This window comes from Eschscholzia californica, unplaced genomic scaffold (assembly GCF_041429995.1).
Source record: "Eschscholzia californica isolate CP2 unplaced genomic scaffold, dmEscCali1.0.p SCAF_2, whole genome shotgun sequence".
NCBI classification, from domain to species: Eukaryota; Viridiplantae; Streptophyta; class Magnoliopsida; order Ranunculales; family Papaveraceae; genus Eschscholzia; species Eschscholzia californica.
The window spans coordinates 48,106,278-48,134,196 of NW_028238309.1; the positions used below are offsets into that span (position 1 = coordinate 48,106,278).

At 36.1% G+C, this 27,919-nt stretch overlaps 4 protein-coding genes across 8 annotated transcripts; 3 read left to right on the forward strand and 1 right to left on the reverse strand.

The window, feature by feature from the left end:
• The first annotated feature begins 1,789 nt into the window (after window positions 1-1,789).
• Window positions 1,790-4,907, forward strand: LOC147558573 (2-Cys peroxiredoxin BAS1, chloroplastic-like). The gene is made up of 7 exons (XM_086660273.1): window positions 1,790-2,126; window positions 3,201-3,278; window positions 3,617-3,698; window positions 3,782-3,861; window positions 3,976-4,101; window positions 4,420-4,533; window positions 4,650-4,907. Exons 1-7 carry the CDS (start codon window positions 1,905-1,907, stop codon window positions 4,764-4,766), a joined length of 819 nt encoding a protein of 272 aa, XP_086516399.1. The 5' UTR covers window positions 1,790-1,904; the 3' UTR covers window positions 4,767-4,907.
• Window positions 4,908-4,995: 88 nt separating this feature from the next.
• Window positions 4,996-9,117, reverse strand: CHX28 (cation/hydrogen exchanger 28). Of its 2 annotated transcripts, none has more exons than XM_086660271.1 (4): window positions 8,527-9,117; window positions 7,223-8,227; window positions 5,939-6,562; window positions 4,996-5,703 (listed from the first exon to the last, which is right to left on the reverse strand). In XM_086660271.1, exons 1-4 carry the CDS (start codon window positions 8,737-8,739, stop codon window positions 5,095-5,097), a joined length of 2,451 nt encoding a protein of 816 aa, XP_086516397.1. In that variant the 5' UTR covers window positions 8,740-9,117; the 3' UTR covers window positions 4,996-5,094. The 2 variants fall into 2 exon arrangements, with proteins under 2 accessions (XP_086516397.1, XP_086516398.1); XM_086660272.1 differs by having other exon boundaries at window positions 7,223-8,223; window positions 8,527-8,990.
• Window positions 9,118-11,300: 2,183 nt separating this feature from the next.
• LOC147558575 (aspartic proteinase nepenthesin-1-like) lies at window positions 11,301-13,023 on the forward strand. Its single transcript, XM_086660274.1, has one exon. It carries the CDS (start codon window positions 11,353-11,355, stop codon window positions 12,781-12,783), a length of 1,431 nt encoding a protein of 476 aa, XP_086516400.1. The 5' UTR covers window positions 11,301-11,352; the 3' UTR covers window positions 12,784-13,023.
• Window positions 13,024-13,799: 776 nt separating this feature from the next.
• On the forward strand, window positions 13,800-27,885 carry LOC147558576 (protein TRANSPARENT TESTA 9-like). Of its 4 annotated transcripts, none has more exons than XM_086660278.1 (20): window positions 13,800-14,292; window positions 14,743-14,794; window positions 14,878-14,954; window positions 15,061-15,194; window positions 15,331-15,427; window positions 15,667-15,724; window positions 16,612-16,720; window positions 16,805-16,925; window positions 17,028-17,217; window positions 17,366-17,697; window positions 23,733-23,821; window positions 23,913-23,980; window positions 24,924-24,986; window positions 25,157-25,297; window positions 25,681-25,786; window positions 25,863-25,937; window positions 26,049-26,098; window positions 26,745-26,898; window positions 26,986-27,152; window positions 27,222-27,885. In XM_086660278.1, the coding sequence occupies exons 1-20, from the start codon at window positions 14,240-14,242 to the stop codon at window positions 27,357-27,359; spliced, it is 2,274 nt and encodes a 757-aa protein (XP_086516404.1). In that variant the 5' UTR covers window positions 13,800-14,239; the 3' UTR covers window positions 27,360-27,885. The 4 variants fall into 4 exon arrangements, with proteins under 4 accessions (XP_086516404.1, XP_086516402.1, XP_086516401.1 ...); XM_086660276.1 differs by having other exon boundaries at window positions 27,526-27,885; XM_086660275.1 differs by having other exon boundaries at window positions 14,045-14,292; window positions 14,743-14,812; window positions 27,526-27,885.
• Window positions 27,886-27,919: the final 34 nt, after the last annotated feature.

Genomic DNA, 27,919 nt, shown 5'->3' on the forward strand with positions numbered 1-27,919 from the left:
AAAAATATGCCCTAGAGATTTTACAAAGGAACATGAATTCCTCGAGAATTTATTCAGCAGAGATTTTTCTTTATTCCCCAAAACCGCGACTTTTACAAACAAGGTTGCATTGGATTGCAAAACCTAAAATATAAAATTCCTTAATGTTAATTTTGTTAAGAAGTTGATCTTGCAAATATAGGGAGCGAAAATATAAGATTCTTCTATTATTAATACCAATGCTTTGATTCAAATTGCTTACAAACAGTTTGTAAGCTCATGCAAGGCTCTCGCAAGCGTTTGCAAGCTCTTGTGAATCTCTTGCAAACTTCTTGCTAGATCTTGCAAGTTTTCGCAAAGGATTGCAAACCATTTGCAAAGGATTTGCAAACCGTTAGCAAAAGGCTAGCAAATAGTTTGCAAGCTCTTGAAAATGATTTGCAAGCTCTTGTGCAACCTTTTGCAAGATCTTGCGCACAAATTTGCAAACGGTTTGCAAAGTGATTCAATCTTCTTGCAATTTGCTTAATGATTGTTTACAAAGGCTTGCATACTATTTGTGAAAGCTTGCAAACTGTTTGCAAAGTGATCCAATCTTCTTGCAAATTGCTTGCAAAGGGTTGCCTAGTTTTTGTGAAAGCTTGCAAATTGCTTGCAAATAGTTCGCAAGCTCTTGCAAACATTTCCATAATCTCTACCGTTGGAAATAAGTTTGGGAGGTAAAATCTTAGTCATTAAAAATAAATTTGGGAGGTAAAATCTCAACCTTTTAGATAAATTTGGGAGATATAATCTCAACCTTTGGAGATAAGTTTGAGAGGTATAATCTTATAGTACCTCCAATGCAAAACTCAATCTTAGAACTCAGAGTGCCACATATGATTTTTGAAGTTTTTAAAAAAATCATCTCTAATGCAAAACTCAATTACGATTTCAAAGATGACGTGTCGAGGGTGGAATAGAGATATCTCGAGAGGATACTAGAGTGTCCTCTTGAGACTTCTCTAGTTGTCAACTCATCAATATTTGATTCCAACCAATATAATTCAAGTCTTTATATCTTTCCAAAATAACTAATTATTTCTTTACAAAAATAACCATGTCACATAAGTAAAACAATTTAGAGTTTTGCATTGAAGATATACAAGAATTGAGATTTTCTTGAATTTTGCATTGAAGATGCTCTTAGAGCATCTCCAATGCAAATCTCAATCTTAGAAACTCGGAGCGCCACGTAAGACTTTTAGAGTTTTTATCTCAAAATTCATCTCTAATGCAAAACTCAATTCAAATTTCCAAGATGACTTGTCGAGGGTGGAATTGAGATATCTCAAGAGGACACTCCATTTCTAGAGTGTCCTCTTGAGATATCTCTAAATGCCAACTCAACATTTTCATATATTTTAATGAAAAAAAAAATGCCACATAAACAATTTTTGGAGTTTTAGAGTGTTGCATTGGAGAAATCCTTCGAATAGAGGATCTCAATCTCGACAAGTAGGAAAGAGAAAAATTAGGGATTGACATTTGAATCTCGACACATAAAATTTTTAGAGTTTTTTTGAGTTATGCATTGGAGATGCTCTTAGCCTTAAAAGAGCAAGGTATATTCTAAATAGATACCCTCCTCCTTTATTTCATAGATATTTGATTTTACCCCGTGCGAGCCCGCCCACTAAATCACTAGCCTTTTGATATAAACTACCCGAACACCCGAGGGTCGACGAGAGGTACCAATGGGCGCCCGAGCCCGGGCCCGGCCCATTACCACCTGTAGGTGGAGTTGGTGGTTCCCCAAATTTTCATTTAAAGACAGCCTGAGAAACAAGGCTTATCCACGGATATCTCTATTTAGCCTCACAGCCATATGCCCATATCCATTCGGCTATAGAGAAGGAAAGAGAGTGAGCTCTATCTATATCGCCATGGCATGCTCAGCTCCTTCTTACATCATCTCTTCAAACCCTAGCTCACTTTCCCCCAAATTCCCCAAACCCATAGCTTCATTGGCTTCTTCAGTACCATTCTCCCAGACCCTAACTGTTCCTAAGAGCTTCAATGGCCTCAGGAAATCTTTCCAGACTCGCTCTTCTCGCCCAATCTCCACTCATAGATCTTCTTCTCGTAGAAGTTTAGTCGTCAATGCTGTAAGTAAAGTTCATATTTTTCTCTTTAATTGTTCATTACATGTTCATAAATTCACTGAAACTTCAACAATGATGATCTTATCTTTGTCGTTTTATGTTGAATTTTGCTTTTATTTTGTGCTTCACTTGTAACTTGTAGCTCAGATTAGGTTTTTGGTTGAACTTGTTCATTTTACATATTTTACTCGATTTTTTTATCATCTCTTCATCCAATATGAGGAATTAGTTCTTATAGCAGGTTAAGAGTTGATTAGAATGCTGACATTTTCATCCTAACCTGTAATTTGGTGTTCTTTTTATGTTATATGGTTGCAGTTCTTGCATTCATTGGTAAGTGAACTTAATGGTTTAGACTGTAGTTACTAAAATCTTCCAATTTGAGTTTGTGAGTTGGGTTTATTAGAGTAGAGTAAGAACAATCATTTTGGAAAATGTATTCAATGTTCAAGGCTTAATGAAATCGGCATTTGATTATAATGGTTGGGTGTGTACAAAACATTGGGTTGTTAATTTGTAGGATTGGAGCCCAGAAAAACATTGGCTTCCAAGGGAATGTAGATTCGATGAAATCCCGTCATCCTTTAGGGTTCCTGACATTTCTTTATCCCGGTTAGGAACTTAAGATGGATTTTCTACTGGACTTATGGTTATGGAGATACTTGGAAGTAGTATCATTATGACAGTATCTAACCAATTTAAAATAAATATTACACCACACAAGTGGGGACATAGCGTTTTGATGCTTTCAATATGAATTGGGACAAGACGATTGTTAATTTTGTTGATGTTGTATTCCTCTAGAAGTAAGGGCTACAATTAAAGGCTTGTGATAGTGAAGGCATTTTGTTAAGTTCACCATGATAATACACTAAACCACTAATACAGTAAGGAAAATTATTATCTCTGCAACTGTAATGGTGTGTCAAAATGAATGGAGGACTTATTTAGTCTTAGGTCGTTCATATTATTAAACGCCTCGCTTACCTTATTCTAGGAATTATATGTTGTAAGTTCAGTTTTTGTTTCACATTTATTTGTGCTTAAATATGGTCTACCTGTGTTTTATCTTCGTAGAGTTCTGAACTTCCGCTAGTTGGGAACAAGGCACCTGATTTTGAAGCTGAAGCCGTTTTTGACCAGGAATTCATCAAGGTATTATTTTTATTAAGTACTCCTCAGATTTGACATGAATAAGAATCAGAACCCCATTGACATTTTTTGTCAAGTACATGTAATGCAGAATGCCATATGAATCTTATCTCTTCATTTCCTTGTCCACGCATAAAACAGTATGGAATCAAGAATTTGCTTTGTCGATTTCTTTTCTTTCAAAATGCAGAATACGGAGTGGGAACATCAGTTCTGGCCATTCTTACACATGACTGATCTTGTTTTGCATCATATTCATTTGTATTAGTTTATGTGTTCCCCTTATGATCGAACAACCTTCCTTCTTTAATCTTTATGAATATTATGACTTGTTCTTACAGGTAAAGCTGTCTGACTACATCGGAAAGAAATATGTCGTTCTCTTTTTCTACCCCCTGGACTTCACATTTGTTTGCCCCACAGGTAACTTGAAAACTGAAGGCATACAGTTTAATGGTTAGAGCTTCGTGGATACTAATTTCATAATTCTTTTATTGTTTCTGTAGAGATTACTGCTTTCAGTGACCGCCACGCCGATTTTGAGAAATTAAACACAGAAATTTTAGGTGTTTCCGTTGATAGTGTGGTAAGTAAATCTTCTTTCTTTTCTAACCAACAACTTTTCCTGGTTATTATTTTATAATATGTATGCATTTCTTCGTGGATCATCTTATTTATATTACACATTATTCTTGTCTAGTTCTCCCACCTTGCTTGGGTCCAAACTGATCGGAAGTCAGGTGGACTGGGGGATCTAAACTATCCATTGATTTCGGATGTGACCAAATCAATTTCAAAAGCTTATGACGTGCTTATCCCTGATCAGGTAAATACTTATTCATCTCCAATTCTTATTTGCATTTCAATCATAAAACAGTTTATGTTATCTTCTTATTAGCTCGGTTCATAAGAAAATGCAAATGAATATTAAGTTTCTCTAATCTGCCGATAAACCAATTATCAAGAATCGGTGTAGAAATAATCTCCTTTAGTCTTTTTTGTTCAGTGAGAGCCACTGAGAAATACGCTAAGACCGTATTAGTACTTATTCTTTCTTATATATGTACCAGAATTTCAGAAACTGTTGAGGTTATTAGTCTATCCTCTGGTTTTCATCTATAACTAAGATTTTCGGTCTAAACAGGGCATTGCATTGAGGGGTCTTTTCATTATCGACAAGGAAGGGATAATTCAGCACTCCACCATTAACAATCTAGCCATTGGCCGAAGCGTTGATGAGACAATGAGAACACTTCAGGTAATTTTAGCACATTAAAGAAGAACCCTTTTACAAAATTAATAGCATTGAGTAACTTTGAAATTCCCTAGATTGTCTTCTCACTGAAAATTTTTTGATCGACTTGGGTTTACCAGGCTCTGCAATTTGTGCAAGAAAACCCAGATGAGGTTTGCCCAGCTGGGTGGAAGCCAGGGGAGAAGTCAATGAAGCCAGACCCTAAGCTCAGTAAAGAGTTTTTCGCAGCGATTTAAATGAACAAGTAATTGAAACCTATATGGTGGTTTAAGTTATTCTCATTTGGGAAGAGTATTAGATAATTCAATATTTGTTGTACTTTGATTGTTCTAAGATCTTTTGTTGAGTTTTCGTTAATAAATGTTGATGTTTACTAATTGACAACTCGCCTAATTGGCCCTCATATTAAGTATTAACTTTCAATAATCATCTAAATCGTAACGATCTAAATATCAACTTACGATATCTAGAATGTCGTTTCAATATCCAACAATCGAGATATTGTTTAAACATGCCTACCAAAAGAAGTAAAAAGGAGAAAAACAGAGAACGAACGGTCCAGATCTACATAATATTGAACTCGTTCTCGAGCTCATCTAAAGAATGTTGTTGAATAACTAAAACTGAAGCTGTAGTAGAAAAATCAGAATCAGCCATGATTTCTCCAATAGGACCAAGATCAGGACATTCTTCCCAATCACTCATCCCAGCAGTTAAAATAGAGTTGACTCTACCTGCTCGCCCTACGATGAAAAGAGTATATTGACTTTCCAATGCCTTAAGAGCAGTAACGGTATCTTTAGCATCGACAACATGTTTTTCGACGTATCCAACCCCTCCACGAGCCACTTTTTTCTCATAGAAATCAGTAAAACATTCATCATCTAGTTTTGTTTCTTGTTCCTCGAGATTACGTACCATACGTGTTTTCTTGGTTTTTGTTGATTGTTTGTTATCAGAATTGGTATCCTCTAAGAATCGAACGGCTGTGAGTTTGAGTGCAGGATGTTGTGCTATGCGAGAAGCATAGGCTAACGCTTCTCGGTCATCTTTACCACCTATGAAAACAACAGCAGCTTGGATGGAGACATTGGAAGAGTTTGATAGGTTTTTTATTAGCCCTAGACCACGGTCGACTAATATTCCCACCGAGCATGGGGCTAGTCTGAGCACCTGTTAATACAGTAAATGAGATGTGAAAATTTGCAGAAATGTATCGAACTAAAAACATAGTCGTCTTCAATCCTGATATTTTGTTTTTCTTTTTTGTTTGTGAAAACATTTAATGAGCTCGAATGTTTGACCCTAAGCTATAAGACGACAGATATTCATGTGATACAGTTGAATGTGGGAGTACTAACTACTATACTATATCCGATAAAATTCTAAAACATATTACATGTCATACCTTACGATTTACATGTCGAAAACCGTGATGAACCCCGTCCATTTTTCCATCCTTCTTTTGATTCCTATGAAATGGCAAGACAATCAAAGAAGCTGTAACAGCCTCAGCCAATTTATAAATATCATGATGCATATTAGCAAAACTTGAGATAGCAAGTAATCTGTGAACATTAATCCCATTCCCACTTTCTTCCACATAAGATAATATAGCATTACTCACTGCTTCTCGCAAATTCACCACAGATTCGTCAGCCACGGCTGGATCAGCAACACTGTCCAACTGATGGTTATGGTCGGGTAATTGATGATCTTGACTACCGAGTACCATTGAATTACAGTCGTTGATTTCAATCATATCTGTTAAGTAAACTGCTATACCGGGACGATCATAATCTCCTCGAGTCATTTCCATTAGGTTAATCATAGTGGGTACATTTTCAAGCCCATGGATACCTACTAAAATTCTTAGCTCAGTTGATGGATTTACCCATTGAAGTGCCATTCTTCTATGCAATGCTATTCTTTCTGGTTCAATCATGAGTTTTACTATCAATGGTGTTAAGGCAATTGTGAGGATAGCTAAGAATACCATCACTATGTATGTCCCAGTACTCACCAAATGTTCCTGCTTACAATAAACAACAACATGAGTTCTTTGATCGTCCGAAACGTATAAAAGTTATATTTCCACTTAGGTTTTACCCTAAGTTTTGTCTAGCCAAGGCAGAGAGAATGTGAACGACTAACATCATAACTCAAGAAGAGTTACCTTGGCTTACCAAAACTTAGGGTAAAGTGTGAGAGAAACTAGCATCCTCCTACACAAAAGGGGCCTAAGAACCAAGTAAATAAGATAAACGGGTGATTCAGCTACCGAAAGTTTTAAATGGCACCATTAAGATTGCTAAGTCGAATCGCTTGTATAGCTTATTCGAACTTGCTAGAGTATAAACTAAAATTTCATATGGGTTTTGCCACTGACTTTCTCAACCCAATATCTCAAGTCATTTCATCTATAAACAAGAAATTGTATGGATATTTGGAATTAAGAAAGTAGCAAGATTATATGAAGCAGTAAATGTAACTGAATCTCTACTTTATGGTTTTGAAATTTTTAACAAATTTAGCATAGTATCAGAGGCGAAAAGTGATCATCCGACAACACTATGTGCTCTAAAGCCCTATATAATGATTAATGAAAGTGCGTGTTCTAATAGTCTAACAGACAACGATAACTTAGCTTGAAAACAAGGTAAATAAGAATTAAGGGAGATGGGAAACTTACTCGGAGAGCAAAAGCAGCAACAAAGATGTGAAAATGTCCCTTAACATTTAGAAACAATCCAATTGTAACAGCTACATGCCAATGAAACCCAAATAACAAACCAGACATTAACGCTCCGGCAACTTTCCCTATTGTCACAATTACATACAAGAAGAACAACTTTATCCCCAAGAACTTAGCATCTGCTTCATGTTCTAATGCACCAAAATCTGCCAATGCTCCTACATAACAAAAGTATAATGGAAATATAATGTAGTTCATTATCTGATTTATCTTCCCCACTAACATTCTTGATATCCTACCCTTCCTCGGAAACGTTAAACCTATCAAAAACGAAGCCATTGTCGGGCTATACCCAATAAGAATCGGACCCGAACTACATAAAACCATCATAATAGCTACAAATAGTACTAAATCCGATCCGATCATTGGTCTACCTTCGGGGTTTCTTTCGTTAATCCATCTTATAAACATGGGTAGTATCTTAGCAAAGAGAATAATGATAAGGATTAACCCGATCACTTGAAATATACTATGTTTTAGCTTAATACTATCATGACTTGTTGTAGCTCTGAAAGGATGAAACACAAGAGTAATTGAAACTACGAGCATTGTTATCATATCGGTGTGAATTCCTGCACCGATTAAAAGACGTCCGATATCTGATTTACTTATCTTTAAATCGGTTACCAACCTTGTTAAAACGGGCGAAGATGTACCGGTTAAAATGATAGAGAGTGAGACTATGAATCCTACTGAATCATGAAGTCCTAATTTGATAAGTGGAGTTATCATACTTGTGACAACGAAGGTGGAGAGAATTCCAGTATAAGCTATAATGGCTTCCCGACTCGGTTTCTGAGTTAATACAGATAGATCCATCTCTATACCTAAAACTAATAAGTAACAACTCATTCCCATTTCTGCATAAGAAGTAAATAGTTGAGGTATAACTAGCTCCAATAGTTGATGCATGAAACCCAAGTTTCCTACTACCAATCCTACCTGCATCAATTCATCACAAAAAAAAACTAGTAAAAATTATCTCAAGATATGCAAATTTTGGTGCAAAACTTTTTTTTTCGACGAGTAATGTTTTTCGTCTTCATGGAGTCTTTGTCATGAACAAACCTCATAATGTTTAGGGTGTAAGGATCTGGACGACAAAAACGAAGACAATATCGATGACTGCTACCTAGACTTGAATATATTGTCATAATTTTGCTAGGTGTAATTACTTTGAAGATATACATTGTTGTCATGATTAATATTTTTAAAAGTAGAATAAAGAGAAAAGAGATTACAGTAAGTTCGGTGAGGAGACGAGGTTGACCGATACGATCGAAAACCATATTAACTATTTTGGAAGACATGAATAAGAAGAAAATAATGAAAAATGTTGCAGCTGCAAATGTACTTCCATTTGCATATTTGCATGTTCCAACTGCTCCTGCTGGTGTCCCCAATGCTTCACTATCATCCGTCGAATTCATCCCCGCCCCAGCCGTTGAATTCATATAACCTCCTCCCCGATCTACCTAACTAATTAGTAAATTACCCTCCTTTTATTGATCCAGCATTGCTGCCACCACCACCACCACAACCATGCACCCTTCTTTTGATTGATCTACCAATTTCAATTGGTTTTCAATTCATTGTGTGAGAGTTTCCTTCTGGTGGAGGATAAAATTGAAAGGAAGAGATAATGTTAATCTGATTTTTTTTTTCTTCTTTTCTTGTGTTAATATGTAGCTAGTGGTTTGCATTCATTGTTAGGGAAAGAAGCTTAGTATAACAATGTTAATTCTGATTTTACATACACCCTCTTCCACGTGTCAATTTAGACAGTGCTTGTCTTTTATTTGTCTTAACATTACCCCTCCCACTTATGGGATACCTTTGACTTTACCCTCTCAAAACTCATTACCTCAATTTACGGGTAATTGGTAATTTAGTTTACCTTGTCCGGTTTAGTGTGTGTCAAAATTATTAAGGACATGTTTGATATATGATAATAAAATCATAGGTTAAATAATAAACAGACTTACTAATCATTTTTCTGATCAAGTCAAGCAATAAAGTAAGGTGGGATAACTTATAAGAATCGTATTAAAAGATGATTATTTTTTGTAGTCACATTTATTTGTGCACGTCAATACGACCTTTGTGTTTTTGTTAAAAATATTAAGTCTGAGGGGTAAGCTCAATTACCAATTATTGAGGGGGTAAATTCAATTACGCTATTGGTAAGTTTAATTAATAATTTCTTTTCTAATTTTTGATTTTTCGATCAGTTTATCATTTCAATCTGTATTTGTGTTCTTTGAATGTATGCAAGTTATAATTAATATAAAGAACAACAGAGATAAACAGGTCTTCTTCGAAATTGGTTACACTGAGAAACATCATTTTAATCTAAAATAAAGAACAACTGAGAATTGAATTTTACGATTTTTTATATGTCGAATTGTCATAGTTCATTAATTCTGGAATGTTAGAATAATGTTTTTGGTGAAGTGGAAAAAATGTATGTGAGAGAAGAAAAAGATAGGTATAAGAAATGAAGTTTCGCCGACTAAACATCTATGATGGTAGCATAAAAATGAAAGGTATGAGAGATCGAAGAAAAAATTAAGGAAAAAACAATAAAGGTTGTGCTATTTTCGTACAGAAAAGAGGCTTTCACTAATTTCCAATTAAAAGAGAGACTATCCCTAATGGAACATTAGTGGGGAGATGGTAATCCTAAAATTGCCCTTCTTTTGTTTATGGTACAAATTCGATTTTAAAATGCATGTGTTATTATTGGCAATAAAAATTTTGTGGGGTTCAAAATTCTAAAAAGAAGTTGTGAAATTTGTCAAATTGTCTGAGAAAACAATATATTTTTTTTCTTCTTTCTCATCTCCTTCCATCTCCGACTATCAATTCTGACCACCATTTCCGACCGCTACCACCACCATTATTTTATTCCTCGGTCTCATCTCTCTCAACCCATTGGAATGTTAGGTTTTAGTCGATTGAGAGAGAGAGAGAGATAGAGACATATCTAATTGAGATAAGTGGTCGGGTGATTGGAGGTAGAGGAGGAGAATTCCCTTCGCCAGATTTTAAAATGAGAAAGAAGAGTTGGTAGCGAGAGGAGAGATAAGATGAAGATAATGATGGTGGTCGGAAGTGGTACCACGGTAATGGGCAGAACAGATGTTGAGAAGGGTGGAGATGAAGATTTGAGGGAGAAAAACAAACAACTTAATTTTTAGAAGTGAAACATAGTTACCCCAAAGTCAATTAGAGTCCAATATACTTCAAAAAAAAAAAAAATTAGAGTCCAATACGATTGACCCAAATATTTATTGCCAAAAAAATATTTTGGATGCTTCAATTCCGTCTTTCAATCCTAAATTTTTACCATCATATTCCTTTTTAACAATCGAATTGGAAATGAAAGTCAATGAGACAATTAGATGATGGATGTTGTGAAGAAAATGAAGTTTGAAGTCTACATATTTGGTTTTACATGCCATGAGATAAGCCCAATGCTTTAGAAGAGCATGCTACAAATGAGAACTAAAATCTTAGTCACCTTTGAGGCTTTGCCGAACAAGTCCTGCACAAAATTATATTATAGCGACAACAAATGTCTAGGGCGAAACTAGTGTGAAGTGTCTCTTTGTAAAAGAATTTATCGATCAAGCTGAATTCTAGTTTGAAGTGAGAGTGTGACAACTTTCAACACTTTATTTTCTCCATCTTTTTTTATCAAAAAAAGTCAAACACAAACTAAATTCACACATGATCAAAGACTTGATTCAAAGACAAAACACAACAAATATGAAATACCCCCTGAGTAGGATTTCTTGTTGAGAAAAAAAAAAGGTCTAAATTGCAGGTGAGGCAAATAACTAAAACAAAACTAATTATCATTATCACATTAGAAGATGAGAACATTTTGGCAAATGTTTTTTCCAACTTTACTAAAGTTAGAGAAAGTCAATATGTGGTCAATAACAAAACTCAAATTTTAGAAATTAATGGTCCTAAATACTTGTTCTTAATCTTAAATTTAAACAAAGAATTAAACAACAAAAGGGATTGAAGGAATTAAGAGAAAACAAAGAAAAAAAGAAATGGCTTATCATTCATATTATCTTCTTTGTATTTTCTCTCTTCTCCTTTCTCTATCTTCCCTAGTTTCTTCTTCTTCTTCACATGACCATAACCTCAAATCCATCCTCAAACCCGATCTAACTAATATCGTTCTTCCCCTCTTGAAGTATCGAAAATCAGACTTCAAAAATGTATCACAAAAACTCAACCATATAGCTGATATTTCATTACATAGAGCTGCATATTTGAAAAATCCGAACCGAACCCACAGCAAAAAAACAGCCGTTTATGCAAAGAGTTATGGTGAATATTTAATCGCTCTTACTTTGGGCACACCACCACAAACTGTAAATCTAATTCTTGATACTGGTTCCGAAGTTGTTTGGGTTCCATGTACCGATAAATATTCATGTTTTTTTTGTAATTCCACCCCAGTTGCGGATGTTGCAAATACCTATGTTCCCTCTTTTGATCCAAAACTTTCATCTTCTTCTAAACCTGCGGGGTGTAATAATCCAATCTGTCGTTGGATGCATAGATACGATCATGACCAATCTTGTCAAGACACGTGTCCAAGATATTATGTTGAATATGGATCCGGGTTTACAAACGGGTCGTTGTTATCCGAAACTCTACATTTTCAGAATAATAAATTACCAAATTTTACAGTTGGGTGTTCGGATTTTTCCCTTCATATTTACAGTGGCATCGCCGGGTTTGGACGTGGGATGCCTTCGTTACCGTCACAATTAGGGTTAAGAAAATTCTCTTATTGCCTTCTTTCAAGAAAATATAATGACACAAGTAAAAGTAGTCCATTAGTTTTGTATAGTGGATCGGATCCTGAGGATGAAAAGTTTGATGGACTTAGTTGTACTCCGTTTATAAAAAGTCCCTTGGGATTTTCGACTTATTATTACTTGGGACTTAATAAGATTAGCGTTGGAGGTAAAAAAGTCGATATTCCTGAAGATTTCCTCTCACTGAGATCTGATGGCAAAGGAGGAACAATTATTGATTCGGGTACAACTTTTACTTATATGGAGAAGAAAATATTTGATTTAGTTGTAAAAGAGATCGATAAGTTTGTGGAGCATTACCCGAGAGCGAAAAATGTGGAAGATAACGTGCAGTTGGATCGGTGTTACGAATTACCAAAAGAAAAGCCTTCGTTTCCAAAAATTGCGTTTCATTTTAAAGAGGGAGCAGAAATGGACTTCCCAACGGAGAATTCGTTTTGGTTTATTGAAAATAATAAGTCGAGAGTGGCTTGTTTGGCTTTGGTTTCTGGTTTAGATGATAATGGGCCTGCAATGATATTGGGAAATTTTCAACAACAAAATTACTATGTTGAATATGATTTGAAAAATGAACGATTTGGATTTCGTTTACATGATTGCAAAAATTTTCACTCAAAAGATTTGAGAAAGGGAAAGTACACCTTGCTTTAGGCGGACAATTTTTTTTGCAAAAATTTCAACAACAAAATTAATATGTCGAGGAAGCCTAGATATTGATCTAGCGCTTTGGGCCATCTGGCTACTGATGGAAAAAAGAAGTTATAATGTTAACTCATTAGTTGCATTCCAATTCTTAATATAGTACAACCTAATATGATACATAATGAGGCATTTTGATGTCTCTAAATAGAGTTTTTGGAAGTTATTATGATATGTTGTTATTCTTTCTTAGTTGTTGTTTCGTTATGTTGTATTTACTTTTAGTTTGGCTATGGGTTGGGGCCAAGGTTACTCAACTGAACGTCCCTACACCAAACACTCCGTTAAACGACCTCGAGTCACCATGTTTGACTGCAAGACTTACCTCTCCTTTCATTTTCTTCCATTTTCACTTCAGTTTCTATTTCAAGATATTCACCAAAAAATTTCTTTGTATTTTTGAAAGTATTCATTCGTTCGTTCTTTACAAAAGAACTGAAGAACGACTTCTAAAAACTCAATTTCTTATTTAAAATTGGTTCTAAAAGCTCTAGTTTTCTTTTATTTATTTTTTTTAATAATTTTACCTCTTGATATACTGTGTTTGAAAAGCTTTGGAAGTGGTTAAACCCTTGAAAAATGTTTATCATCACTTTTGTGTTGATTTCAAGTAGTAACCATCTGTAAGGAGTCTGATTGAGTAAGCACGCACTAGGACTACCTAGTTCGATCAATTTCTTAGTCTAAAAGCTCATATAGACTTACCAGACTGTATTGTCTGAGACATTTCAGACTCAGACATATTGAGACTTTTCAGTTTGGGCAGTCTGAATGACGGTACTTATTATTGAGGATGATCTGACAAGTCTCTAGAACTTTAGGCTTATTCCTAATGTATTATTTTGGTAGAGTCGAACAAAAACTTCTTGAGGGTCGTCGGACTGGTTCGAGTCCGAAAAGCATAGTTACATGAACCATTTTCATTCAACTCAAATAACTAGATAGACAATGTCTATAAACTCTTTACCGACCCATCCCATGCCCAAAAATCAATTTGGAAATGCTGGTGAAGGTAGATAAAAGGTAGGGAGAAAGAGTAAAATATGTAAAAAATTTGCATAAGAATCAGACGGATATGGTTGTGAAATTTTTGTTTTCCATGTGCTGTCAGAATTAAATACTATGATTTAATTAGGTTGAATTACAGTTAAATATGTAAATTTGAAAAAAGTCAAAAAAACTATTTAACGTTGACGGAAAAGCGACGAACTTCAACCAACCAAACGTCAATAAGTAGTGACAGCCTTGTTTAGTTGCTAAAAAGGTCACTCTTAAACTGATGAAACACCTAACTGTTGCTTCTTTCTTCATCCTTCTTCTCTAGGGTTCTATCTAAAGAGATTCTCTCAGGCTTATCCCTCTCTATAATTCTCCCTTTAACTCTCTCTCTCTCTAACTTTCGTTCTTCATGTGGCAATCTTTTTGGCGATCAATTGATCGCTTCTCCCTGGAACATTTCACGTAAGTATCAATCAATTTCTTGCTTTACTTTCAATCTGAAAACTTTATATTACTAAAATTGAGGTTAGGTATAGATATGTGAATTTCTTTTCATGTATGAGATTCAGATAACGTACCATAGTTCTTGTAAATCATTAAGTTAGGGCTTACAAGAGTCAAATTGTTACTTACTTTGTCTCTAGAAGACAATTCAACTTCAGTTTGCATACAAATTTAGTATGTTCATGTTCATTCCTTTTTGTGCATTTATTTACTCTATTTTTTTTCGTTATAATCTGATTATGTTTTAGTACTATTTTGTTTTTCTTTTGATTTTTTTCGCGATATTGGTTTCTTCTTCTTCTCTAGTCTCTAGAAGGTTTTGCACAACAAAACTGTTCATATTTAGATTTTCGCGCCTTAGATTTCAGATTTTGAGGTTTGTGCTAATATTTTTTTTGTCAATGTTAGGTACCTGATTAACGAATTGCAAGAGATCAAATCTCTGAATAAACAAAGCAGGGTAAAAGAACCTTTAAAAGTAATTTTCGTAGTTTATCTAATGTTTGAAGTATGAGATTATGTCATAATTGTTCTTGTTTCCAGGATTCGGCTGTGGATATAGTGAGATCAATTGTTGAAATAGTTACTTATGGTGATAGACATGATTCATCAATTTTCGAGTAAGGAATTCTTGTTGTAATGTTTATAGTCTCAGCAGTTCCTTTTGTCGCTCTTTGGTATTATAATGACGTTCTTCTATTTGATTATGGGATCATTTCGTGGCAGATGTTTTATGGAATATCAGGTTTTAGCTGAGTTTCTTCGCTTACTAAAGATCAGCAGAAATTCAGGCATTGAGGTGCCATTGCTTAATTGTTTAAGCATATTGATCCAGAATTTGGCGAGTGAGCATGCAATTTGTAAGATGCTATATTATATGTCCTTTTGATACCAGATTATTCACATGGTTTGATTGCTGTTTTTATTTTTATTATTACTTTAATTACTTCTCTATGTCGTTCTTAATTGGTAGTTTGCTACTTCTGAATTTTGCAGACTATTGTTTCAGCAACGAGTATATTAATAACATCATTCTCCATCCGTATAAGTTTGATAATGGAGACCTTGCTTCCTACTACGTCTCATTTTTAAGGTTTTGATGTGTCTATTTAGTCAATTTTTTTTTGATTCTCAGTAGTGACTGCACATTAGTCTTGTTTCTTAAAAATTATCTATGCATTTATTAGTTTGTTCCGATCCTTCCCAAATAAGTATATCTCGTAAAATTTGGAGAAACTATTCTTATTACACGCACGGTTCCATTTATTCATTTTTTTTTTAATTTCGGAGTGATTCTGACTATTTCTATTCTTTCTCTGTTTTTTTTATCAGAACGGTTAGTGGAAAACTAAATAGAGAAACTATATGTCTTCTTGTGAAGGTCCAAGAGGTAGTCAAAACTCTGACACTTTATTACGTACATTACATGTATTCTTTCTATTCTATTACCACAATAATCTTGTACTAGATGCTAATTATACTTTCTTTCGATTTTCATGTTGTTTGTGTCTTTGTGACGTGGTTCTTATATCTAACACGGAAGTGAATTTCCAGGATTCATTCATTCCATCTTAAATATAAGTTGAGAGTTGTCGATTAGTACTTAAAAAATTATTAAAGGTCAAAGTTAAGGATGTAATGCTGGTGATTTAGGACCAGCCTCATCCAACTCAAGCCAAACTGAACTTATTAGTACGTGTGTGCCATTGAATCTCGGCTCCATGTGAGCTAAACTTAGAGTTCTGTTGGATTTCCTAGGTTTATCTCGAGAAATGTGAGGTGGGAGGAAAGGATATGGAAGAGGAATATAGGATGCCGAGTAACACAAAACGTGAAGACAGTCCATCAAAAGTATTAAATGTCCTGCATCATATCTTCCTCAACTATGGTCTTGGACTGTAAAGTTTGCTTGATACGTCATCCAAAACCTAAAACAATCTAGTTTGGGCCCTTAATTAGAGTAAGTACAAGGGAATGCACACCCGCCCATGAAAAATTCTGGATGTTTTATATTATCTTAAAAAACCAATTTCACCCTGCATAATATGAATGCTGGAAAATTAGTCATGCACGATGCACCTTACATTCACATTATCTCGAGAAGAACAATCCTCTTTTTCTATGCAAGGATCTTCTAAAGATCAGCTATTCAGCCGATCAATCTGGTTAACTGGGTTTTTAGAAGAGATGTCGAGCTAACATTTTATTGTTAATTGTGCTACATGTTTGATTATGCCAAGGAGGCCTTCACCAATTCTTTTTGGTTTCAATTTACAGGATGTTGTAGTCTCATTTCCTCTGTACAGTGAGGCGCTTAAATTTGCTCGTAATGAAGAGAAGATGATTCAGATAGCAGTACGTGCATTAACTCTAAATGTTTACAATGGTATAGTCTTGCGGTTGTATCTCTCCTCTGCTCTTAATTTGATAAGAAATGTAAATCATGGAACTATTTCATTTGATTGTGCAGCATGTGATGATATGGTCTTCAAATTTATAACAACTCCTCCAACCTCGGAATATTTCTCGGAATTGGTTCTGAACTTGAGACAGCAATGCTTCAATTTGGATTCCATGGTCAGCAGTACAATGTATGCCTTCAATCATTTTATAGAGGATTATATGTATTTTGGTGGATAAACTTGGGCCAGAGTGAATTGGTTCTATGTTAAGCATCATCGACTTTGATGTAGGGAGACTTGCACACCTAAGATGAGGCATCAGCTGCGTATGGAAACTGATCAAATTGTAAATGACCTTTACTACTTCAATGACATTATTGGAATTGGTCAACCCATCTTAAGTAGATTGATGACTCAGAATGTTCTCAGGTCATTAGTTTTACCAGTTATCCTTCCGCTGCTGGAGTTAAATAATAACACTGTAGGTATTTTGTATGCCGAATTCTTTTTTCTATCCTCTTAAAGACATAAGTGTGAAGTGCTTTTATCATTTTATGTAGATAAAGTGATTTTATACATAGTTTTCTTGAAGTCAATTTTCAAGTTTAGCTTCGTTTCCATTATTTCAGGACCCTTATGTATCTTCCATCACGTCTCTATACATAATGTGTCGCCTTCTTCAAGTCTTGGATGGAAGAGAAGTTGTTAATTCAGTCGCATTTGTTCTTTTATGTTCTTATGCTTTCTCATTATTGAGAACTATTAAGGATAAGGATGCATTTAGTCTCGAAGCTGTTAATTATTTTGCTGAACATTTAACTGAATTTGAAGAAATTACAATTCCAATTCTTGAGCCTGAAGAAGAACCCACTAGTAAGACCAATCTATTTGGATTACTATCAGAGTACATCTCTTCAACTGCTCAATTTTCCAGCTGTGTAATGGATAATCCAGCTGAAAGGTCAGTATGCTTAGCTTATACTTCGTATTGTCTTATATTTAAATTTTAGTACATATTAAGGCATATATAACATTAATTTTTTACCCTCATTAGAGAGAATGATAGATTGTGAACGAGCAAAATAGTTGCAGGAGTAAACTAATTTGGTAGACATGTAGTACTGATGTAAAAAAATGATACTGCGGTTTTTGAGGAGGGGCGGATTGATAGAGAATTCTGGGAACATCAATGTACTGCTACATGATGTGGCTGTCAGAAGTCAGGTGGATCATAGAATCACCATTCAATACTGCTTGCTTGTAATTGAATTCTGATTTTTGTATATATTGATTCATGCTATACATCTCTTTATATAGCCTAGATACATATCAAAGAATATAAATACAGATCACATAATATATTATCCTAATATATTATCCTAATCTTAATCTAACAATATAAACTAAATATGAAAGAATAAAAATCATATATTCCTAATTCCAACACTCCCCCTCAAGCTGAGGCGAAGATGTTGACGAGACCCAGCTTGACAAGAGATGACTGCAGTAATGACGGACCAACAGGTTTGGTGAACATATCTGCAGTTTGATTAGCCGATGACACAAAATTTGGTTTGATAACACCTGAGCGCACTTTTTCCCGAATGAAGTGGATATCCACTTCTATGTGTTTCGTTCTTTCATGAAGGACCGAGTCAGACGATAGCATTATGGCAGACTTGTTATCACAAAATAATGTAGATGACATTGTTTCTGCAAAGCCTAATTCAGTTAGAAGGGAACGAAGCCAAATGATCTCACATGTGCCTTGGGCCATGGCACGATACTCGGATTCTGCAGAAGATCGTGAGACAACTGCTTGCTTCTTACTTTTCCAAGCTATAAGATGACCACCATGAAACACACATATACCAGAAGTGGATCTCCTATCATCTTTTGATCCCGCATAATCTGCATCAGTAAAGCAAGAAAGACCTGATTGCGGACCTGTGACATAAAAGAGACCAAGACCGGGGCATGTCTTTAGGTATCGAAGAATGTGGTAAACGGCATCGAGATGCGCAGTACGCGGTGAGTGCATGAACTGACTTACAACACTCACTGCATATGTGAGATCTGGTCTTGTGTTTGTCAAGTAAATGAGGCGACCCACAAGTCGTTGATACTGTGATGGATCTGGTAATAACTCTCCAGACTCTGTTGTCAGTTTAAGATTTGGGTCCATAGGAGTAGAGGCAGGTCTGGATCCGAGCATACCTGTATCTTGAAGGAGATCAAGAGCATATTTCCGTTGAGATACAGATATTCCACGTGAGGATCGAGCAACCTCAATGCCGAGGAAATATCGAAGAAGACCCAAATCCTTAATCTCAAAAAATTTCCCAAGAGCCTTTTTAATTTGAACAATACCAGACGAGTCGTCTCCAGTAATTATGATATCATCCACATAAACTGAAAGGATAATACATTTTCCCTCGTGATGGCGACGAATGAAACATGTATGATCTGAGTGACAACGCACAAATCCTAAAGTTTGGACCACATCACTGAAGCGATTAAACCATGCTCTAGGAGATTGCTTAAGACCGTAAAGGGATTTTCGAAGGCGACATACTTTTCCTGAATACTCCCCCTGAGCCTGAAATCCTGGTGGAGGGTCCATGTATATAATTTCTGATAAGTCGCCATTCAGAAATGCATTTTTTACATCAAGTTGATACAAAGGCCATGAATAAGACGCTGCAAGAGATATTAATAAGCGAACTGTAGTTAGTTTAGCAACAGGAGCAAAGGTAGCGCCAAAGTCCTTTCCCGGTACTTGAGTAAATCCTTTTGCAACAAGGCGGGCTTTGTATCTGTCAATAGTACCATCTGCCATGTACTTCACACTAAAAACCCACTTACACCCTACTGTGCGTTCACCGGGAGGTAAAGCAACAAGTTCCCACGTCTGATTATGTTGAAGGGCATCCATTTCAACTTGCATAGCAGCCACCCAATTAGGATTCTGAAGAGCTTCGTGGACAGAGCGAGGAATAGAAATTGAATCAACCTGAGCAATAAAAGATTGGTATTGACTAGAAATACCCTGATAAGAAAGATACTCAGAAATTGGATGGTTAGTGCTACATGTAAGAAGGTATCGAGAAGGCATGCGCCGCTCCCTAGTAGGATATCTAGAAGGGACAATGTTAGAAACTAAAGGGGGTGAAGGGTTACCTGATTGCGGAGAAGAGTCTGGCAATGGATTTTGAGAGCGTGATTGACGAGAGTAGACCCGTAGAGGAGCAACACCTTCGGCACCTGGAGGCAGAATTCGGCTAGAGGAAGCAGGGGAGGACAATGGAGCAGACTCAAGGATAGGAACTGGTCGTGGAAGAAAAGAATTGTCCTCCTTAGGAGTCTCCTCAGCAGTATCTAAGAAAAACGGAACTTTTTCGAGAAAAGTGACATCCATAGAATGATAGAAACGACATTTGATAGGATCGTAACACCTATATCCTTTAGACATTGAGGAATATCCTAGGAATACACACTTAATAGCCTTATCATCAAGTTTGGTACGTGTAGGACTACGGTTTTGGACGAAGCACGTACATCCAAACACACGAGGTAAAATAGGAAATAAGGTGCTATCTGGTTGAAGAACATGGAAAGGTGTCTTTCCTTTCAACACCCGACTAGGGGTTCTGTTGATAAGAAACACTGCAGTGAGGACTGCTAAGTGCCAGAAGTACTTGGGAACACGCATACCACATAAAAGACATCGAACTACTGACATAATGTGACGGTTTTTTCTTTCTGCCACACCATTCTGCTCTGGTGTGTAAGGACATGTGAGTTGTTGAAGAATTCCCTTTTTGTTAAGTTCAGAACGAAATTCATTAGTTATATACTCCCCACCATTATCAGATCTAATGTTACAGACAGTAGTATTGAATTGGGTTTTGATCATTTGAAGAAAATTGGTAAAATGAGTGTAAACTTCAGATTTTGTTTTCATTAGATAAACCCATGTGCAGCGAGTGTAGTCGTCAATGAAAGTGACATAATAACGATGTTTGGACAATGATGACACTGGAGAAGGTCCCCAAACATCCGAATGAATGAGATAAAAAGCCCTAGGTGCACGATGCATACGAGGAATATATGAAGTACGAATATGTTTTGATAATTCACAAACCTCACAATTAAACTTAAAATCTGCGCAAGCTTTATTTAAAGAGGGAAATAACCAACATAAGTATTGAAAGTTTGCATGTCCTAAACGTGCATGCCACAAGTCTAAAGTTTTTAAGGAACAGATAGAAGAATTCAAGGAAGGTAAAACAGAAGCTTGCAAACTAGATGAAGATATCTGAGAAGGCAACGGATCACCAAAGTAGTAAAGTCCATCACGCTCATATCCCTTGCCAAAAATCTTCTTCGAAATCAGGTCCTGTAAAACACAAGAGTTGGGTAAGAAAATGACGGCACAATTTAGTGTTTTTGCAAGACGGCTCACGGATAAGAGATTATAAGCAAACTTAGGAACATAATACACCGAATGAAGAGTTATATCAGGGGATAACCGAGCACTTCCTTGACTACAAATGGGCATAGATGTCCCATCAGCAATACTCACTGTCTGATCAACGGGACTAACATGGGAGGTAAAAGTAGATAGCTCACCAGTCATATGATTATTGGCTCCCGAATCCAAAATCCAAGTTGGCTGTTCTGACTTACCATGAAGAGCAACAGAAGTACTAGCAGCAATAGCAGCCACCGGTTCAGAAGAGCGTGTTAAGCCCAAGTGTAACTGCAACTCAGCAATCTGGGACTGCAGTTGGGTGTAATCTGGTTGAGTGGGAGTGGGCGTTACAGCAACAACACCAGTACGAGTAACACCTTTACCTTTTCCGCCACCACGACCCCGAGAAAATTGTTGCTTTAATTCCGGGTGCAGAACAAAACAACGATCAATGAGATGACCAAGTTTGTGACAATGTTGACAATATGGGCGATTACCTGCTGAATGTGAACCTGAGTGGGCAGCAAATGCCATCTGATCTTGATTTTGAGAGACATTTGTAGATATTTGCGGTGGAGAGAGGAGCAAACGTCGTCGATCATCACCGTCCACAGTAGCAAATGCTTCATACAAGGATGGCATAGGAGATGTGTTCAAAATCTGCGTTCGTAGAGACTCAAACTCAGGTTTTAAACCCATTAAAAACTGATATGTGTGGCGACGATCAAGACGTTTGGACTCCACTTCAGCATCACTTGGGAAATCACTTAAAGGTTCATATTGAGCCAATTCTTCCCATCGAGTCTGAAGGTACCCAAAAAAACCAGCAACAGAGACGCCTAAAGCTTCTTGGGAAGCATGAGAGATATCTCGATAAAGTTCGAATACCCGAGAATCACATCGTGCATGAGCATACATTTTTGTTAATGCTGTCCACAACCCATAAACCGTATTATGATACATAAACATGTTATAGATGTGATCCTCCATCGAATTAAACATCCATCCTAGGATAATACAGTTATCTGCGTCCCATTGATCAAATCCCGTGTCCGTTTCAGCAGGTTGGGGCTCATTCCCGAGAATCCATCCAGTCTTACGTTTTCCACCAAGATATAGACGGAAAGAACGAGACCAAGCATGAAAATTTTTCCCGTTCAGTAGTACACTTGTAACACGGTGAGTTGGTGTTGAATGTATGAGGGATAAATCTGTACGAGAAGCTAAAGCCATTGCTGTCTTAATAAAAAAAAGATCACAGATTTGACAAAAAAATGCCACAAACCTCAAACTTAATATCCAAACAGTAATATAGTAAGAAAGACCAAAATTCCAAAGATTGAATTACAATGGAATCAAACAAAGAGATTGATGGTTTAGATAGTCAGACAAAGAGATTAAGAATATGAATTAGAAGCTAGAGTTTCAACTTGAGAGCTTCAAATGAAGAAATCAAGACAGAGATTCAAACCAGGATAAATTGATTCTGGTTGTATGCTTATCTGAATTGATCTTCGCGAAGGAGAGAAAGACGTCTCCTAGATAATAAAGATCGGCGATTGATGGAGACACGCTGGATTGGAATTGTTGAAAGCAATGTCGCCAGAAATGTCGCCGGAGATTCTAGGGTTAAGGACAAAAGATCACCCTAGCTCTGATACCAAATTGAATTCTGATTTTTGTATATATTGATTCATGCTATACATCTCTTTATATAGCCTAGATACATATCAAAGAATATAAATACAGATCACATAATATATTATCCTAATATATTATCCTAATCTTAATCTAACAATATAAACTAAATATGAAAGAATAAAAATCATATATTCCTAATTCCAACACTTGTTACGTGTTAGAGCATTAAAATGTAGATTTTCTTATTAGTGCCCATTTTAGTTTCTTTCCTTTTCTTTAACAAATAAATGATGGTTACAGAATATTTAGAGGTGCTGAAACCACACTTTGATGATCACTTAGTTGTGCTTGAAGTGGAACTTATGTTATCACTTGACACTTGTCACATTATAATGACTAGTTAGTAAGCTTTGCTTCCTAAATAAAATGTAAAGCTGAAGCAGAGGGGCTTTTGGTTAGGGCCACGTTCACGGATAAGTGTACAATCTGGACTCTGGAGCAAGGAAAAGCATCTATTGTATCTCTGTTATGCTGAACGTCACACATTTCTAATTGTATATGGAATGAAATCAATTGATTTATAGCATTTGTAGATATGATTCTTTGTTCGTCCTTACAGGCTTAAATTATTAGTTAGTATGCCTTTGTAACCCAAGATATGTAATGTTTCTAATAGTATTGTATTTATGTTGAACATATCCTCAAAGTTCATCTAAGACGTTCTTGCTTTCATTTCATCACCATGTCGGTATTCTTCTTGAAGTATCTCGAGTAATTTTTATATGAAGCTTGTGAAAGTAACTTCACACACTAATTTTTCTTGAAATATGGTAACTGCTATTTGCTGATTTTCTTATTTGGAGGAATTCCTTCGTGATCAGGACTAGGATGCTGTCTTTGATTCTTTCTGAAGATCATACTATACTGCTAGGGTCGGTGATGTTCTTGCTAATCTTATCAGAGAGTAAAGGTATCTTCTGATAAATGATTACCCTTATTATTTAATTGGAAAAAACTTCCACTTATGAACTGTAATCTTAAATCTTGTTTGAATATTTCAGATCTTAATAGTTCTCTATCATCTGTTTTGGGTTTTGCTGACAAGAAAATTGATGTGAAGCATGGAGTGGTATGTTCTGCTTTGCATTTATGTTTCTTGTAACTCGTTTTTCTAGATTTTTTCTCGATAGAATAAAACTAAGCCGATATAGGATATGCCCATTGGGCCTAACTCTCCTTGGAAACAGGCTTGCAAGGAAAGACCCAACGCTTATCTACTTCGCAAATACCGTACCTAGGCTATGTGGGATAGTGCTAATACCTCCCCTAAAGGACAAAGTTGGAGTCACTTGGCACTCCCCCTCCACACAAGGCTAAGGTAGTAAAGATACTAAGTCCCAACTTGGCCCAGCATTAGTTCTGATACCATGTTAGAACCTATTGAGCGGTTGAGCCTAACTTTTTTTAGAAAACCGGCTTAGGATGAAAGGATTGCCCGAGGCTTATCTACTTCCCAAATTCGGATTTCATGCGATGTGGGATAGTAATGCCCCCTGAAGGGTTGGAATCACTGCCTGGGCAGTCTCCCTCCTAACCCTCCATATGGTGCTTTCAATGAGAGTTGAACTCATAGGCAAGTTCTAAAGTGGAGTATCCATGTTATAAAGGTTGAGAGTAGAAGCCTGAATTACCCATCTGAAAAGAAAATATTTTGAAGGTTATGTCCTACTGAGGACTCCATTGTTAATTCATATGCCTGGGAAATTAGTTGGAAGTGAAGCGAGTACCTTGCTTAGGGGATTCGACTTTTAAAAGAACAACCTTCTGTTTAGTCATAGAACTGCATTCTGTACATGAATCACACTGGTCTCGCTTTCAGCTGCAAGAAAACATTGTATGTTGTCTCAGCCGTCCTTAATTTCTTCTTCTCAGATATTCAAGATTTCTTGATTACTGTGAACCTTCTTTGGGAGGAATTACTGACTTATATTATGTCCAAATAATAACGTGGTCACTAAATTTTAAGAGTTTAAACAATCTATGGGTGATATGCCCGACATCTTTTTCTGCAGTCTTCTGATGACTTCCTCTCGCATGCATTTGAGGGGAATCTGTTTGCAAGATACGTGCCTCAGGTATTCATGTACAAATCTTCTGTTAAGCATTTAAATCTGTTAAAAGTTAAAACTCAATATTCCTTGTCCACGATTATCTAGTCCTTCATATGTGGCGTGTCTAGTCTGCGATATATTTATCTAGCCCTAAAGGCCCATGATGTCTTCTTTACGGTTTTCGCTTTTTACAGATTTTAACGGCATTATTGAAGGTCCTACTAAGCCAACCGCCATTACCTGTACTAACACAGTGGCATACAGGGTGGGTTCTGGCAAAGCTACTAAGAAACCATGGAATGGAGCTCACAGGTCATAATTATGATCTTTTCAGTGTAAGCACGAGACGCGGACTGCTTTTATATGCTCTCTTGTATTATTTATTTCATATTTGCTATCAATCATTGATAAACAAGTTAAATTCAGTAATTGAAACACCAAAATAAGAGGAAAAGAATGAACAAGATGATAATGCAATATAGGGTGAAAAAACAGTAGCTCTTTTTATCCCAGAGAACAGTTCATCATCCCCGGATAAACTGACCTCATAGACAGGTAAAAGTGGAGCTGAGAAAATCCTTACTTCTGAAAATGATATTATGATGTATTGGTATTTGCGTACTTCTCCTAAAGAGCATACTAAGATGAACTTACAATTAGTCATGCACTTAGATGTACATCAACATTTCTGAATTTCAGTTAAATGGTTGAATTGCAGATTTCTTACAAGCGTTCCAGTGAAGAACTTGTAGACGAGCTTAAAAAATGCTGGTTTGACTATATCCCAGTTACTTTGGAGAACGAATGGGAAAATTGTAAAAGAGGTATTACTGATTTGATAAGTGAGACGCGTTTCACTTTTTAGTGCATTTCATAAGTTTCTTTACAATAATTTTGTAGCTCTGGAGGAATCATCTCGGTCAAAAGATCCTCTCATTGTCCTCGATATTTCTATGCAAAAACAAACATCCGATGGTAAGAATATCATGCTTCATTGCCTTTAGATTGTCTGGCGACTCTATTTCGATGAAAAAATTAACAGAGAATATTAAAAAACACTGAGAATTTGTCCTTTACCTGTGGCAGGAGATATGCCTGCCCCTCATGCTTGGCAAAGGATGGTTGATGTTGTCAAGGTCTACATCTTAACTCTTTTTGACTGAGAACTTCATAATCTGATTTCTATGCCCTTTTTCCGCGTTCGAATTTACGCATGACATGTAAGGATGTAAATGCAAAATGGATACCTCATTCGAGTTATCCAATAAAAAATGAGAATCATATCCATTTTGTATCTACATCTGTACAGTATCTGGATATCACTTGAATGAAAAATCTGACATTGTAATACCTAATATGATGCCCATATCGACTTCCAAACTTTAGTAGTGAAAATATAGCCCAGGTTGGGAAGAAAAAGAAGAAACTTATATTGTCTCGAGAAATTGTTTCTGTACAAAAAAAGAAGGTTATCTCCTTCTTGTTAAACTTTGTTAACACTTGAATAAACTTCTTCCTGTTCGTTAACATACATTTCGCTTGAAGAGCTCAAACTTACATCTTCTGAATAGTACAATAATGTTACTTTTCTCCATTCGTTCGACAATCTGATCTCTATACATCATTGTTAGTTATATCTTGAGTATTGGTATTTCTTCCTTTTTGATTGTTAGTGTTTGTTGTACGAACCGATGAATGTAGAGAAAGGCAAACGACACAATGTAAACATAGAAGCTGAATGTTGGGGCAGTGTAAAAATTCTTAAAGTGAACCAAATTTCAGGTATTTGTACTTCATCATCTACTGGAGGGTTTCATTCTGAAAGGAGTTTGTCATGAAGATTCCTTGCAAAAACTGAGAAGTTCTTTAGTGAGAGCTCCCCAGAGGGACGATGGCACAGACATTTCTGCAACTTATGGAACGGAGATGGATTTAGGTTAGGTTTTCTTTCTTTTAGCGGCAAGCTAAGTGCATAATATAATTTTACAATCACTCTTTTATGACTCTTTTAGAAATTACCCAGGTCCAGAAATTGCTTGCAAAATTGCTTTTTCCAGAGGGGAGTATAGGGATGTTTACCTGATACCCATGGCAAAAGGAATATCTGGCAAGTTACTTCTAGCTGAGAAACTTCCTCTCCGTACTCATCAAGGGGTTGTGATTGGTATTGCTCCGTTGGCCGGGTTAAGTGTAAGTCTATTTCCTCGATGCTTATTTTTTCCATATATAAATAAAATTTGAATTTTAGTTTCATTTCAGAGCAAGTTTTCCTACCATCCTTGTTTCCAATATGAAGTGATCCAATATTTGGAAAAGATGAAGATTCTTACTCCTAATGTCAAGCTCAATGAGAGCAAAGCCCAAATTGTTGGAAATGACGAAGTTGGTGTACAATAGTTGATGAACTGGTGCCTAAAGTTCGAGTATAAGCGAAAGTGCAAAGAACATTGATACTTGGATGCATAGATATATCAATATTCTTCCAATGTTATCAGTATTGATATTTCGGTATTGCGAGTTCTCAAATTTATACTACTAAATATGAAATCTATTTTGTTAACAGCCGAAGAAAGATGACAATCACTCAACATGGTTGCATCTGCGTGTAAGGTCCGATCCAAGAAAAGCTGGCGGATATAACTCCACTGTTTCTGATCAGGTCCGGGATGGAAGATGGACACTAGCTTTTCCAACTGCTGAAATTTGCGATGCTACTCTATCTCTAATATTGAAGGAGACTGATAAACAAAGATCGTCAGTAGAGCGCGTAGTTGCTCCGTTTCTTCACTGTCAAGGTCAGTGAATCTTCTTGACAATTTAATCGTCAAAAATGTAGCTCTAATATACATGTATAGTTTTTGTAAGGTGAAATAACAATCTTGTTACATGGTAGTATATAATAAAGCAAAAAGTTATTAGTTTCTTGGCCGAAGTTGTTACCTTTGATACCGTGAAAC